General features: G+C 40.0%; 1 protein-coding gene and 1 pseudogene across 1 annotated transcript; one reads left to right on the forward strand and one right to left on the reverse strand.

Annotated features, from left to right (window-relative positions):
- The first annotated feature begins 5,314 nt into the window (after positions 1–5,314).
- On the forward strand, positions 5,315–6,759 carry LOC122331573 (mas-related G-protein coupled receptor member A5-like). Its single transcript, XM_043229119.1, has 2 exons — positions 5,315–5,362; positions 5,469–6,759. Exon 2 carries the CDS (start codon positions 5,549–5,551, stop codon positions 6,485–6,487), a length of 939 nt encoding a protein of 312 aa, XP_043085054.1. The 5' UTR covers positions 5,315–5,362; positions 5,469–5,548; the 3' UTR covers positions 6,488–6,759.
- A 5,489-nt stretch (positions 6,760–12,248) lies between these two features.
- On the reverse strand, positions 12,249–16,434 carry LOC122331572 (annotated as a pseudogene).
- Positions 16,435–17,559: the final 1,125 nt, after the last annotated feature.

Below are 17,559 nucleotides of genomic sequence, written 5' to 3' on the forward strand. Positions count from 1 at the left end.
AAAGGATTTCCAAGTTACATACTCAGTTTTATTCCTGCATCTGAATACTATAAATCTCCTGCGCAAAATAAAATGTGTGAACTTTTTAATTAACACGTTTGTCCTCTTTTGTGACAGAAGACCGGATCATAAAATCAAGCACAGGATGAGTTACCCCTATCCATTTCAAGAGATTGTGGATTCAGCATAACAAACTAGAAAGCCACATACTGCCAGCACTTCTGAAAACATCGGTACTTCTCCATAGTACAATGGGCAGAGACATTATGGGCTCAGTCAGGGCAAGTCACTCAGTCAATCGATCGATTCATTGCTCACTTCAGGGACATGTTTGGCAGATCGGAGGAAGATACTTCTGCTGGAGAACAGCTCACCATAAAGATCACCATAAATTACTGCTATCCACTTCCCCTCGTCCTGACTGCCCTTGAACAGATTGTTGGACCTCACGAAGTTGGACCTCCATAGGATGTATAACGGATACGTGAGGGGCCAAGTGGAAAACAGCTTTGTACTTGGTAATGCCGTATGGATTAGCTTACGCCCCCTCTATATTTCTAGGATTTATGGATACGGTGCTCTGGGAGTTTCTCCATTTCAAGTTGATTGTTTATATTTATGATACACTAATTTACTCCCGGAGGCTTGGCGAACATCGCCACCATTGAGATTCTAGAGAAGTTGTACCTAAAACCAGAGAAATGCTCCTTCCACCAAAGATCTGTTCAGCTTCTAGGATTCTACATTGATGTAAGCGGAGTCAAGATAGGTGAGAGAAAGGTTCAAGCGATCACTTCTTGGCCTCAACCATCAACAGTCAAAGAATTCTTCGAATTTGCAAAGTTCTATGGCCGGTTCATCTGCAATTACAGTGCTCTTTCTAGTCCACCCACTAGCCTTCTCAGAGGAAAGCCAAAGTCTCTGTCCTGGACCTCAGCGGCCACTGAAGCATTCAGCAACCTGAAACAGGTCTCCCCTTCATGGTAGAAATTGATGCTTCTACAACCAGCATAGGGGCTGTGTTTGCTCAGCAGTAGGAGTTACCACCACGACTCCATCTATGTGCCTTTTTTTCCCGTAAGCTCAGCCTGGTGGAGGTAAATTACGACATTGGCAAACAAGAACTATTTGCTATTAAGTTTGCATTGGAGGAGTGGAAGCATTGGCTGAAGGGAGCAACACATTCGTCAAATCTCCGACTGAAGGGTAGGTCACCAGAATTAGTTTGTTGTGAGTTGCAGAGTCGCAGTGATCCAGTAAAGAAGACGGGTACGGAGTTGTTGTTGTACGAAGGTGAGTGTTGGTGGGCAGTTAAGTGGTGGTGGTTCGTTGTTTAGGGCCTCTGTGATCTCTGTGATAATGTCCCATTCCACTGGTGTTACAATAATTTTGTGACTGGGAAAGCTTAGGGCATGGTCAAACTGTCTGAATATAACTGGTTCTGTATTAGGCGTTAATGGACTGCTCTAACATGTTCGACATGGGATGAGAAGTCTGGTGAATATATAAGTATGTTGTCAATGTATACAATAAGGTATTGGTTCAGCATGTCTCGGAAAACCTCATTGATAAAAGCCTGGAAGAGCATCAGGGATAACAGAGACAGAGGGAGAATCGTAAACAGTAACAGGCAGAAGACAGTAAAGGTAACAGGAAGACAATAGTAGGGTATGAACGCACAGAATTACCAGCCGGCGACTAAGAGTCTGAGCACAGGTCAAGTAGCTGACCTAATGAGGTACACCTAGGCCGGTAATCAGTCTTGGGTGAAGGGCAGTTCTTTAAACAGTTCAGAATGTTTAATACTTGGGTGAAGGTTCGCTCCGGTGGCCGCAGGAGGGAGCCACAGAGGTCCTCAATTAATTTCACGTCTTTGGAAGGCATTCTTCAGTCTCCTAGGTTTGGCCGTCAGCTGTCCTTGGGATACCATCCCCAGATCAATAGACAGGCTGAAAGTTACATCCACGGAGGTTGGCCGTTTCCTACAGACCTTCTGCCATGGCCACCAGGACTTCTGCAACCAGCCCATTGACTGGGCTGAGTACGCCCAGAACCCTCTCTGACAATGGGCTACTTGGTACTTGGTTTCCAGCTCTCATTATTCCCATGTTCTGGGGAACCCTCCAATATTTTAGCAGTGAACTACTGGTTCTGGAAGAGTGAGTGAGTCTGGGACTTCGCACATCACCATCTTCAGTGGGCAGTCTGCAGACAGCAGAGCTTGGCTGATCAGAGAAGAGCTGAAACACTCAGTTACCAACCTGGACAGAAGGTCTGGCTGTCCACCAGGGACAGATACTGGTCCCAGAGAAGTCAATCCTGTGATGTATAAGCTCAAACGTTTCTTCTGTTTCTCTCCCCTCAGAGTCTGGATAGACTGAAGAGCCCCTTCCTCTTCAACTCCGCAATCAGCACCACATAAAAACTCACACCTCCCAGCTCTTAGTGTCTGGTCCGGTCTTGTCTCTACGTTAAAGGGCTCAATTAGTGTCATGTGCTCTTAGCATTTATGCCTGCAAGTGGAGGTTTTGGAAAAAATATAGATTTCACTCATGACATGGAAGATGGACAGTATGTCTTACTTTCTCCAGATGAATATCCCAGAATATCCCAGTCATCATTGAAACAAGCATGTCATATTCTGAAATATAATACAGAATAATTTTCTATGCAGTTTCATGGTTATTATTCTAAGTAATGAAGAAACATTAGACTATTGTCTTGCAAAATTTAGCATAACAACTGTCCTGCAAAATTTAGCTCCAACTCTAATCACACCTGTAGTGACTAATTAAGGTCTTAGGATCACTTAAAAATGAAAAGCAGGTGTATTTGTTTAGAGTTGGAGCTAAACTTTGCAAGACAGTCGATCTCCAGGAGCAGGTTTGGGCACCTCTTCATTTACATTCTGCATTTTTACTTGGTAAAAAAACCCAAAGCTTTTGTACTCATAGAGACCTTAATTGAGTTCCCCACCATAAGTCTCCATGTATTCAGATTTAAGTCCTCACCAGTTTTTAAGTTTTGACATTGTGTAGTGTGTCCTAGGATTAACGTTGTCTTTATACACACATTTGTTCAGATTCAAGCATCTTGGATTCAACCTTCTCTATTTCCATCATTGGCTTGAGATAAAATTATTTTTATCACAAAATAAAGTCACATAAACCTATGATGCTTGTAATGCAAGCTGCAGTGATTCTGCTTGTTCATCATTGATGCTCAGTCATTATTAAAACACTTAAAATATCTCATTAACAGCAGCACTGCTTAGTTGCGTTAATCTGTTATACATGGTTACACAAGGAGATCATATTTAGTGTTGAAATTTTGCAGTGAAGGTTTAAGCCGTGCATACAGTAAGCGATTTTCATTCGATTTTAAGCAAAATTGTGACTTAAGACTTTTTTGAGTCTGGACAAATTTCAGCTTTGTTGTGCATCATTTGTCTTGCGGTGGACAGTGGAAACAAGAAGTGAGAAGTCTCACCGAAAGTCTCAGTCTTACCGAAAGGTAATCAGAGATTCGAAAGAGTCCCTCAGAAGGATATTGAAACAGAAACGACTGTCCTAAACTCATTGCACCTGCGTAAAAACATAGCTTTATAGAACTTAAAAATCAAGGGAGCTCTTTAGATAGAATGTTATTATTAAAGAAAATGTGAATCATTGTCCATCATTTGCAATCAGTGGAAAAGACAAGTCAGTAATCAGAAATCAGAAAGAGCTTTATTGCAAGTATGTTTGTACATCACAGTGTCACAACTTCCAGCACACAGAGACAATATTGCACAGTGGGAGAACTGTTGATGAGGTAGATTGACTGAGGAAAGACACTGTTCCTGTGCCTGAAAATAAGGTTATGATTGGATTTTGATGGATTTTTGTGATCTCTTTTTGTTTCACCCCCTGAATCTGTAAAGAATTAGATTTTGAATTCGTAAGGAAAATGATTATGCGCATAAATGAATGTTAATGTTGATGAATGTTAATAGTATTGCCAAAAGAACTGCCAATTTAATTGTCCAACTGAATGGATTTGCACAATATATTTTGAAACAAAGTAAATCTCCATGTTTTATTTGAGGTGGTTTTTAACATGCATAATACATTTATTATCATGACAAATCAGGAAATTAACAACTGCCAAGTGTTGAGAGAAAAACGCCCATATAATAGAGGAAGAGGTTTCTGATAACTGAAACCAAACCAGTTATGATACTCAGGGGATGACACTCTGTGGAAAAGAACCATTATGCCTGAAGAAGAGCATGCACACACACACACACACACACACACACACACACACACACACACACACACACACACACACACACACACACACACAAACACGCCACTTCTAGTCTGTATAGATCTGTGGAGATCTTGAAGCCTAATTTCTATTTGTTAACTATATCTAATGCTATTGATGACCAGCTTTCAATAGTGACCCATATCCAAAATCTGCATTTACCCTGTGCACTTGAACGTCTATTAGACGTCTTTAAGATGTTTATGATTTAGAAACCAGACAAAAGTTTAGTTTGTTTTTTTACAGTTTGAAAGTCATCATTCCAACTTTTCATCAAATAAATCCATCTATTCTGTATAAACATTATTTTAAAGCAATAAATCTTTAAAATATTGAAAATGTTTATAAAACCAAAAAATTACCAGTTATAACCACTTTAAGAAATGTTTCATTCAAAAATGATTAATGACAAAATGTAGTAAATTTTTATGTAACAGAAGTAATGGTTTTGAAGTTGTGGTTTCATGTGCATTAAACATTCATTATTTATCAATGCATCATTTGTTCATGCAGCAGTTGTTTTTTTCAGGTCATTATCTGACAGAATCCCTCTGTTTCCGGAGTGAATTCAGACTATAAAAGAACGAGCATCAGTTCACAGACACCATCATCTACTGATGAACATCTTCAAGACACAGTCTCATCCAGGTAAGATCATTTGTTCTCTCGTATTGACTCGTATATTGTTTAATGTAGCTTTGAGGGTCTTCTTTCAGGTCCTTGTCAGACGTCTAATTTTAGTGGTTGTGTTGTATAATGAGGTGATCAGCTGTCCTGTAATTGTTATTATGATTGCAGTTAAATTACTTTAATTAAAAGTCTGTGCGATTTTAGTATTATTATCAGCACTAAATTAAATAATGACACATATCTGAGTTCACAAAGCAGCAGGAGAATTAAGAAAGTCAGAGCATATAGTTCATCATTTTATTTCTCATTAATGTTATTGTGTTCTGTTCATCTCTCTCATTATTTCAGCATATGTTATAACTGTTGCTCAATAAACACCATTCACTGCAGCTTCTCCAGTCGTCTTGATCCTTACATGACAGTAAGATCTCATTATTTCAATCAGAAATCATACAGTTATACTTCACTACTAAATGAACTAAACATTTATTCACATCTGTTTGTATCTCAACTGTGTTCTTCATCAGACTAACAACAAGAAAAAGTGAAGAAGAAATATTTACATTGAGAAATTGAATTGTGCTTTCCCTCAGTAATTTGTGAAACAATGGAACAACAAAACATCAGCATCAATGACTTAACTGAATCAGATTATTCAGAATGGGGGTTATTTGTCTGGAAACAAGCTGATGCAGAACGTATATTTGTCTGGATCCTTTCAGTCATTGAGATTCCAGTCATGATCTTAACTCTGATTGCTTTGTGTTTTCTCGTCAAATCTCGGCCTGCTGCATCGGTTTTTATAAGTCACTTGATACTTTCAGATCTCATACAGGTTGGTTGTTTGTTAGCAAAGACAATCTCATACGCATTGAGACGGGTTATTGTACATCACTATTCTTTGGTTGTAGGTCTGTATTTTATGGCATGTGTTTCTTTTGAACGATATCTTCTGGTTTCTCATCCTATCTGGTACAAATCTCACCAATCACTCAAACTCTCCTGCTTTCTTTCTGTGATCGTCTGGTTTGTGCCTCTGACCTCTGCAGTGATAAACCCCCCTGATTTGTATTTTAGTCCTTTACGCCTGTGTATAGCATGTTTAATTCCCTACCCCATAGTCATTCTCTGTTTTGTTGGAACTTGTCGAGGTCTTTCTCGCTCAATATCACTGACTGCTGTGAAGCGTAAATTAATTTTGGGCAGTTTGTTCCTGGTGCTGTTGACTTACACATTTCTCATTCTGCCTTTTGTTATTATAAATATTTTAGATTTTCATTTTTCTTTCATGAATACATTATTTTATAAATTTTACTACTACACACGAATGCTCCTGTTTGTGAATCCACTTGCTGACTGTATGCTGTATCTGTTCATGAGGCCTGATGCTGGTGATTTAATGAAGTGTTGTAGACATCAGAGATGGAAACACAGTCAGGACGAACACTCTGTAGTGAATCCACAAAGCAGCTGCTCTACTGTAGTGTGCTGTATTTCAGCTCAAAAACCTGAATCTCATTCATTAAACACCTGCAGCTCAGTTTAACCTGCTGTTAAATGATCTCAAGAACACTGCACTATAAATAAATGAAGTTAATGTCAATTTTTACATTGCAAACCCACTTAGTTTTAAGAAAGGTTAAGTTTGTTTATTTATAAAACAATTAATAAACTGATTTTATTTACAAAAAATATGGTTGTGAGAAAGAATTGTGTGTTTCTGATGCACAAGTGACTTTGTTCAATAACATTGAATTAATAATAAAGAAAAGCATATTACAGGCTATTAAGGGAACTTTATAAAGGTATACATAAAATATTCAATTCCAAGTCAATCTGCAGAATGTGATAAGCGGGTAGCTGTAATACTATTGTGTGTTTTGTGATTTGTGATGACTGTATTCACTGAGACTGTCCTTTGTTCTCTCTTTATTGTATATTAAAGAGCTCACAGTTTTCCAGTATCTGTTTCTGCCTCTACGTATTTGACAAATAACTGCTGATGGTGAACTGTATGTGAATAATCAATAGTCAAGGCAAAGACAGCAATCATCAAGCAGACAAATTCAAATATTAATCCAGAATTCTGCTGCGAGACTAATTTTTAATGAGCCGAAAATAACGTCACACACCTCTGTTTATCAATTTGCACTGTCTACCAAGAACTGCTCACACAAAATTCAAGGCATTAATATTTGTCTACAAAACCCACTCAGGCTCTGCCCCTCTTTACCTAATTACTTCAGACTTATGTGCTTCTAGTACAGGGTTCTTCAGATCTTACCCTGGAGGTCTAATGCTAGGTTTTGTGCATATGCATGTTTTCTAAATGAGATCTCTGCTCATTAACGAGTCTTGGTCATTATCATACTTAAAGCCAACTGCCAGCATCAAAACCAAACAACAACAGCCAGAACATAAAAAGGAGCCCACATTTCACCAGAAACAATAAGTTGAAACGAGTGAGCATCATGTTTTGTAGCTGTTTTTATGCATTTACGATGTTTTAAATGTGATTTTCCACACTACTGACACATTGTAGCAGCTCAACTCAGCTCATTAAGGAAAATGTAAATAAATAAATACAACTAAGATTAATTACAATTATCTATATACAGTTATTTAGCTGCCAGTAGTAACTGTAGCAGAATTACATTGCCATCACCGAATCTGTTCATATAAACTCAAAGAAAGAATATTTTGAACACACAGTAATGAACATACAAGAATATATACACTTAAACATGGGGAAAAAGCAAACCATCATTTAAAGCAGAGAATGAAGCTACACCAGTGGGGTCTATAACTAATACTAAACCTGTTTAGTTTAGCTAAATGTACAATACTTGCATTGCCTTGTTGGTGAGGGTTCAGATGCAGTCTTGGAAGAAAGTCTTCTTGGTTCCAAGGTTGGACTTGCACTCACCATCTTTTTAGTTTAAAGAGTGATGAACTCCAAAGATTGACTCAAAGACCTTCTTCCCAACTAGAAGGTGATGAATCCGCTGAGGTCCGAGGATCTTTTGTTAAATGGAAAGTCAAGTATGCAAGGTCTGGTACAAAACATAAGGGTTGCCACATCTTTTCATTGTCTCTAAGAACCATAGACTGTGTGAGCTTGAGGCCCACCCGATACAGTTGAGCTGGCAGACGAGAGCATGAGCATGAGCATGTCTGAATCAATCATTTTTATTTATATAGTGCTTTTAACAACACAGGTTGCATCAAAGCACTGTACAGTATAAGGTAGAAGAGTACAATGACAATGGCCCTGGTTGGGGTCTCATATGAGCTGATTGTTATCTAGGCCTTTTAATAAGTGCTCTCTCTGTTCTATTTTTGTCAGTTCCTTTGTTTGTCTCCTGTCCCCTCACTGTGTGATTTTACTCACTTGGATCCTGGTTTCCCTGTTTTCTCCAGCTGCAGTTGTTTCTGTGGATCCTTCTGTTTGCAGCTCTGTTCCTGCAAGGTTCTGTTCACCAGCGAGGTCTCTGCATTCAGTGAGGTTCTGACCTTTCCTCGCTTGCTTGTTCTCTGCATTGACTTATTGTGTTTCGTTGCTACTGGCAAATAAAGCCTGGATGCACTGCATTTGAATCCACCTGTTTTCATTCTCGTGACAGAAAGAACTGACCAGGACCATGGATTAAGTGTAAGCATCAGAATTAATTTTTCTCGCCAACAGCAATGCTCGTATGAATCACAGGAGGAGCTAATTTTGTTGACTGGATGAGCGGTTCAGAAATTGGTGACACAGGTGTCAGAGCTAAGCACCCAACTTCACCAGCTGCAACTGCCGACTGCACCTTCCAGGAAGAAACAGAAGGAGTCCGGACCAGGAGGAAATCCTTAGGATCCAGAGTAGCGCCATGACAATGATCCACGGTGGTGGAGCCGATGGAGGAAGGAACCATGGGGATGGTCATCGATTCCATGGGGACGACCGACGGCGGCAGAGCAAGTGGTGTGGGAGACAAGGATGGAGAGCTGAAGAGCCAGGGTGACACAGAGGACCTAGTCGATGCTTAAGGCACCAGCAACCTATGGGGAGATGGGGATCCAGAAGGCCCGGAGGGACGATGGAGCCTTGCCGAGTTGGTGGATTGATGAGCCACGGTGCAGAGGAGGGAGCTAGGAGCCATGAAGGAGTTTACAGGGGCTCCACTCCACGCTCTCGATGTACCCAGTGCTCTGTTGCCGGCTCACGCACCTGATCTGACATTTTCGGCTCAGGGCTTGTGGCGATCCATTGCTCTCTCTGGCAATGGCTCAGTGGTCGCTGCTGATTCCGGTCCTCTGTCATCGGTGAGCTCTGGCTGTTGTTCTGCGTCGCTGTGACATGGTGGGCTGGGCTTTGGATTCATGTCCATCACTTGCTTTCATTTGTCACAAGACCCAGAAACCTACTGAGAATGAAATTAAAACAGAATAGAGATTTTGATACATTAAAGGGGTTAGTTCACCTAAACTATTACAGATACACTCACTTTATGTGATGTCTTCCAAACTATAAACAACAAACATCCGTTTATCCACATTGAAAGGCTTGGAGTTTTCTTAGCAATTTTTCATATAACTCATAGACTAGATTCCTATTAAGGAAGAAAGTCACATATATCTATGATGATTCGAAGACTAATTTTTGTGTGAACTAACCCTATTATTTCAGCTTTATTGACTTATTTAGATACAGATGTAATTTTTTTGTCAGCACTGGAAACAATAGGTTGCCATCATGAAACTGGCTTCAAATGAAATGCATACTTTACAACATCCACAGACTGTTGTATGTTCACAGAAGGAAAAACAAGTGACGCCCCCTAGTTTCCTCACTGAACATTGTGTTTCTCTTAGAAGTGTCAAAACAGCTTGTTTGCACATGATGTCAATGCTGTAGCACAAAATGCAACCAAGGGGGAAGAAAGCATTTTCAGTCAATTTTTAGATTCTTGATCAGTTTCTTGTGAACAACGCAGTGTCACATACAATAAAAACTCCTTGTGTTTTCTTGGTTTGACTGGTTCCTCCTCTGTAGAAATCACTGTTGTGGTCCACAGCCGTACAAATCGTGTTTCGGTGATTCTCCCAGTGTACAAATCATGACCACTCAGGCACAGCAAGTCTCAGCTGTAATTTGTTTGATATGCTTATGAAGTTTTGTTCATTCTTAGCGATATTGACCAACAAGTCTATTTGGATTAATTCTCAATTGTTGTATAGCAAGCTATAGTGGTATAAATAGATAGTTAGACCATTAATATGGTTTATATTGAATTTTCTAAAAACTCAAGCATATTGAGGGCATGTGAAGTTGAGAAACGTCATCTTGCAAATGGGTAAAGGGTAAAAAGTAAAAAGTCAAGATAGAACTTCTCATGTAGATCACAAATTCAAGAAAAATGTAGCTGCTATAAGGCCATAAAACACATACTGAATAGTTCTGAATACTACCACGAGGCCCAGAAACAGGAAATAGTTTAAATAGTCCATATGACATCAGTGTTTCAACCATATTTTTACAATTTTTCAGGACTAAAATTGTAGCCAAAACAGCCATTGCAATATGTTGTGTATTTGCTTATTTGATCTCATGAAAGTATGTTTTAAAGCCACAATTTCAATTTTTATTTGGTGTGCTATTTATATGCAGAAACTGACTGGTGCGTGGTCCATGTAGTCCCTGCGCACACCTCAATTCAAATATGTGCACACATTAACGTTAAATTCACCCAGAGATTATGTTCATCAGAGACCAGAACACCTAGATGCGATCCTTGGACAGATCACCAGATCCTGATGCACACACACACACACACACACACACACACACACTAAGTCATTTACACTACCTGTGTTTAAAATTGAACTGGAAGTTAAGTGCTGGGCGTCCGGTCAGAGGAGAACTGACCCCAACTGAGTCTGGTTTCTCCCAAGGTTTTTTTTTCTCCATTCTGTATGGATGGGGTTTTGGTTCCTCTGTAATCAATTCGACGATAATCACTAGAAGTTAAGTGTCCCCAAAAAAGCAAGCCAGAGACCGTCTCTGCATTTAATAACAAATTGGTCACTCTCGTCGTTATATATCCCTGTCATTGTATTCTTCTACCTTATACTGTACAGTGCTTTGATGCAACCTGTGTTGTTAAACGCTATATAAATAAAAATGATTGATTGATTGATTGATTGATTGATTTAAAGGCAGCCCCCAGTAATACAGACCGTCTTTGAAGCTGGGATCCAGGTTGAGTACTTTAGCATCTGAATAGAGATTCATGTCCTTTGTTAGTTGTAAAGAGCCCTTTTCCTGTAAGATGATGTAAAAATAGTCAAAAACTCCAAAGTAGTGGTCTCCACCTTGACAGTTGGGATGAAGGCTGTAAACTACAGCATTGCCGTCTGTCATCAGGTTTGTGACTCTGCGGCTGGAATTGCCATTGATGATGTGAAAGTAGCTATCTCCACCAATGTAATGGTCTCCACTTTGGCAGGCAGATTGCTTTCATTATTTCACAATAGCGCAGGTTTTTTGTATTGTGAGTGCACACAAATGTAGAGAGTTGAAATATGCATTACTCTTATCTCTACAAACAAAAAGGAGAATGGATGCTTCCGGGACGGTCAGATGGCGTCTTCCTGTTCCTCTCAGACCCACAGCGAGGAGCATTAGAGCACACTGCTCCTCCTACACGGGCATCCATACTTGATCATATAAACACCAGACAGACACCTAATCGGAAGCCCTGGATGAAAAGAGAGGCTTGCTTTTTACTGAAGGCACAGATCTGGTGAAGCTTCCTGCAGACCACCAGCCGTGTGTGTACTAAAACATATTTAGTGTGGCATGCTTTATTTATTCCACACGTTTTGCATTAAATGTTTTAGAATGTCTATTAACAGCCTAATGAGCTTCAGAATTACACGACCTAAAACAACAATAAATATTCAGAAGAACGTTCTGGATAGGAAGCACAAATGGATGGTTGGGTGAATAAATGTAAACATAAAAAAGTCAAACCTCTGATTTCCAAACAGCAGCTGTGTCTGTTTTGCTCCGTTGTGCTTTTTAATTTGGAGAAAAACTGCCTGAGTTCTCCAGAACATAACCCCGCCCCCGGAGCGGTCAGCTGTGGAGTGTGTTACCATGGCGACGAACACCGATAAAAGCCAAACCACGTCCACGGTGCCTAAACTCAAACTTATCTATCAGGTAAACCTACTTGGTGGTACAGGCCCTGGATCTCTGTGTGGAGGGCAAAAATCTCATAATCAATGTTTCTTATTGATGAAAACAACAGACTAAAAAAACATTTTAGCCGCTGAAAACACTTTATTCAAGTCGACATTAACACATGTTCACATCAGTAAAATAAAATAGCACTGTTTGGCGTTCATTGTTCTGTTTAACCATTTCTTGTTTCATTTACGTGTACGTTTACCTAAAATCATTTTGGTTTATCTGAATGATTATAAATGTAATTATAAATGTAATGTTACTTGTTCATCTTCATGTCTTGACTTCTAGAACAGTCTTCACACACCTCTGAAAACACTTTATACTGCATTACAATCATTAGATCGTCCTAAACTTTACACACTGCATCTTTAAACTGAATCCTCTGAAAGGTGGGATCCGGTCACTCTGAGGAGCACCGTGTTTGTAAATGTCGTTTCAGGTCTCTTCTGTACAGGAAGCTGGTCTCACAGCGAGAGCACGCGTACGGCTTCTCTCCGGTGTGGAGCCTCACGTGACTCTTCAGGTTTCCTTTGAAAGCGAAGCCCTTCCCGCAGTGAGCGCAGACGAACGGCTTGTCTCCAGTGTGGACTCTGATGTGAGACTTCAGGTTAGCTCTCTGTGGGAAGCCCTTCCCGCACAGCTGGCAGGTGAAGGGCATCTCCCCGGAGTGACGGATCACGTGGATCTCGAAGGACTCTTTGTGCATGAACGTCTCTCCGCAGCGTCGACAGGCGTACGGCTTCTCTCCGGTGTGGATCCTCATGTGAGTCTTGAGGCTGAACTTGTGGCTGAATTTCTTCTTGCACTGAGGGCAGCTGTGACGCTTCTCTCCCCTGTGAAGCGCTCATGTGGTATTTGAGATTTCCACTCTGCGAGAAGCTCCTTCCACACAGTCTGCAGGAGTAGGGCTTCTCTCCGGTGTGAAGGGTCATGTGAGTCTTCAGGCTGGCTTTATGCCCGAAACACTTCCCGCACTGAGCGCACGTGAACGGCTTCAGCCCGCTGTGAATCTTCATGTGATTCTTCAGGTATTTCTCGATTTTAAAGCACTTTTGGCACTGCTGGCATTTAAAGGGCTTTTCTTTGGAGTGAAGCGTTTGGTGTCTGTTCAGGTGTTTGACGCTCCAGAACATCTTTCCACACTGAGCACATTTAAACCAGACCTCGGTGTGAAGATCTCCCGAGGACGTCTGTTTTCCAGGTAAAACCTCATGTTTCTCTTCCATTTCATTTAGTTCTTGCTTCTCCTTTTTTAGCACCATACGATCTATGATGAAAAGAGACAAAAATAAGTACACCTCTTTTCGGTGGCAGAAGACATCAGAATATGTACGCTGCTAGATCCTACCCACTGAGCTGCTGAGATGAGATTGTGAGATTATCTCCACGACCCATTAACATGCAAATGTTAACAAATGTTATGTGCATATTGTGTTTTAGTTTTATATGTTTATACAGTTCTTGAACGCTACTGTCAAATAATCTGTCTCTAAAAAAGTTCTATTTGCATATTGCGCGTATATGCATTTCTTTAATTAATGAAGAAGAACGTGGGTAACCAAACAGTTGTTGGTCTCTACTGACTTCTGTCACGGTGTTTCATAGCATTTGTTCTACATGTTTTCTAAAACAATCTGTTTGAATGACAGCACAGGAACCATAGCTAGTGTCACATGACCTACATCTCTCTTCTAGTGCGATCTTTCAACAACACATATTCTCCTCATATCATCTATTCAGTAGGCTACGTTTTTCGTTTCCTTTATAAACATTTCCTATGAATACAATAAATAACACAGCATTACTTTATATATTAGTTTACGTGTATATTGTGTTTTAGTTTTATATGTTTTACTTAGTTTTACTGTAGCAGTAAATGAGGAGGTATCATATCGCTCACAAGTGAAATATGGAGTTCCTCAAGGCTCAGTGCTAGGACCGTTACTTTTCAACCTGTACATGTTACCTCTGGGAGATATTGGAGGTTAATACAAGGCTTTAGAGCTTTTGTGAAAAAAAAGATGCAAATCTAGGTCAATCAAGTCGGTCCCCACCTGTCTATAGTCAACAATTTTCCCAAAAATATATATATTTAACATTTAAAAGACACACTTATAACATACAAATAAGTACATAAAACATATATAAAGTTCATGCAATATTCATTTGGAAACATTTATTCAGGAACATGTCAAAATCACTTGATCAGTCACTTCTTGGATGAACTAGGGTGATTGGTTTTCCAAAAAGTGGACACGCACACACAAACTTTGCTACTGATCTCAGCATCTTCCGCTTCCTGCTGCAGTTCTTCAGCTCTGGTTGCGTGGACACGGAAATGATGAGCTCTTCCTGAAACGAGACATGACTGGCATGGGGCTCCTGGGCCCCTGAACAACTGGATCCGAAGGGTCTTTATGGACAGGCCATCCACAGCAGGAGCCTTGACGTCCGTCCAGTACACGACCCAGGCGTTCCTGAGGAGCAGATCTATGACGTATGCCCCGTGATGACCCTGCTGTCTCGAACACCACGAGAGACGGTCTCTTTCTCCATGTCCTCGAAGGACTTTTTGCTGTCCCTGTGTAGCTGCACTGTTGTGTTTGAGGAAGGGACTAACTGCAGGCTGGTGAAGAAGCTGGCAGAGATGGCTGTGGTGGTGGAGGAGGTGACGGTGCTGGCCTAAACATCATGGGAACACCGTGGGCTTCTAGCGCAGTCATGAACAAAGCCATCCTCAGAAGCCCTGGCAAACAACTTGTCCGGCTTCTTCTTGATGTATTGGCAGAATCTCGCTCCACGTCTCTTCTTCATTGGTGGTGTTGACGTCCCTCTGGGTTGCACACAGATTGGTTTGGTATGTTATATGCTTGATGAAGTGATCATATGGAGTATCGGTGAAGTCAGGGGGTAAGTTGAGGTCAACCTTCCTGGCTTGTGGTGCTGGCTGGTCTTTATCCTCATTCTCCTCAATGTCTTCCTCTGGGCAGAAAGGGTGTGGAGCGTCCTGGTTGTGGGTAACTGGGAGGAAGTCTTCCTCGTCAAAGCCCTCATCATCACTAAAAACAAACAAACAGCGCATCAGGCATATATCTACAGATAGACAAAGAGACACTTGTGCTGGTCTTACTTCAATAGGGCATGTGATCAAATAGGAGTGCACTGTTTTTTATGCCACAACATCCATCTTGACATATAACGTATGAGTTTGATTAACTTACCATTGTTTGTTTTGATGTTATTTCCACGCGTTCGTCACAGGCAGCTCCTGATTGGTCAGATGCCACGGTGTCGCTCTCTGACTGTAAACGTGAACTCGTGGATTGACAAGAAGCTAATGTGACTAACGTCTACACTGAAAATAAGCATCAGATTTCAGCCAGAGTCAGTGTATAAACACAAAAACCTGCTGTAAATCTTGCTATCAGCTCTTAAATAAATAACAAAAAAAGAGGAGTAAATAGTTTAATAAAATTCTTTTCTTGATATTGGTTTTGAAAATGTTTCTGACTAATGTTTTGACTTCTCAGATGATAATAAAGGTCCTTTTTAAATCTGGGCTAGTCAAAATAATGCCAGGCTACCACAACCTGAAGAGCGCTACAAGCATTCGGAGTCATTCCATGAATGTGTTTCTGCAGACAAGGGCTTCAGATGAATCGGTGTTTGATCCAGGGACATCTTGTTCTCTTAAATAGATTCATTCACTGTACGTGTTTTTTTATGAACTTACCAGCAGACAAACCTAAAATGTTAAATACAAAATGGGTTAAACGTTAAAAAAGGTCCACCTTCCGTAAGGTTGGCTACAGCCCTGGGTTTTTATTTTACATATACATTTGTTGTTGTTGGATACAGGTGCACGCATAAATGAGTGGATTTTATTCTTTTCGGGTTTTGTAGAGCGATGAGGGTCAAAAAAAGAAAATCAACCTGTTTGTTCCTCAGCATCTTCATGTGTGAACGCTTCTTCAATCTTCACATCTTCAGTCTCCTCTTTAATAAAGGCCATCTTAATAACAGTGTTTCGTACAGTCTGACATAACTGAGATGAGAATAATTAACAGACAAACTGAATCAGCTCTCTCGGCAGCGCGGTGACTGTCTCACTGGTTATCCGGACCGAGAATAATGCATTGCTTTGACATCGCTATACAAGCCATAAAAAAATAAAAACTCGAAAGGATTGAAACCAAAGACCTTCCTTTCAGCCGAAATCAAAACAGCGCTGGGGCGGCGCGGCCTTATGATGTCACAACACCCAAAATAAAGGTCCGATTTCAGGTTTTATTGCGATTTATATATATATATATATATATATATATATATATATATATATATATATATATATATATATATATATATATATATATATATATATATATATATATATATATATATATTGACTTTAGTAATCATTCATATCTGTGTTCAATAAGCACTGAAAAAATGTTGAATGCATTTTAAAGGCACCAAAGTGCTACATAGTATATAAAAATGCTTGATCAAAGTGAATTTAAACCGATATATGGGCCTTAAACTACTTAAATTGCAATCTCATTCTCTCTTATAGGAGAAGACTTGTACAAACTTGTTGGTCAAAGACCTTGCAAACAAACAAAAATGAAAAAAAATCTATGTGCAGTAAACAGTAAAATAGTTTGAACTACAAACCAGTGTGTTCATAATTAAGATAATACATTACATTAATACAATACATTAAAAGATATACTTTGATTTGATCAGCACTCACAGAGATCAAGCCAGAATGAGTGACCAGTGATGAAACTGTCTCTGGAGCACCGTAAGAGTAACAAACACCAATCACAGCTGATGTTTCTCGGAAGCAGATGTTTGCCAGATTTAGCCGCATTTAAGCCATCCGAAAAAACCAAAACTAGATTTTTTTTTTAGCCCAGGTCTTCCTCACATTATTATTTCTCACATAAGCCCACATGCTGCAAGCAATGGTGGCATTTTAGCTAATAATGAACCAAATAAACTATAAATATACACTATTTCGGCTGCATTAAACCTTAAGTGAGTTATGTATTAATAATACTCAACTCATTTTAAAGAGAAAGGCCCTCCAGAATGATCAAATGATTTCCAGAAATGTGTCCTACTTGGTAAAAACATCCTGAACCAGGTTTTGCCCAAGCAGCGATTCAAAAGTCAAATATAGATATTCAAAGACCCATTCCAATATTTAAAAATAAGTCATTGACAAGTTCTTCTCACTCAGACTTACACAGTCTGTAAGTGTCACGGCTTCAATGTGTTAAAGAGCGCACAACGAATATGAAAGGATACATATACGTCTTGTGGTGTCTCCACTTTAGCGAGTGCAGGGGTCGTGATGGAGTAGGCCTGCGTTGTGGTTC

This window comes from Puntigrus tetrazona, unplaced genomic scaffold (assembly GCF_018831695.1).
Source record: "Puntigrus tetrazona isolate hp1 unplaced genomic scaffold, ASM1883169v1 S000000001, whole genome shotgun sequence".
Classification (NCBI taxonomy): domain Eukaryota; kingdom Metazoa; phylum Chordata; class Actinopteri; order Cypriniformes; family Cyprinidae; genus Puntigrus; species Puntigrus tetrazona.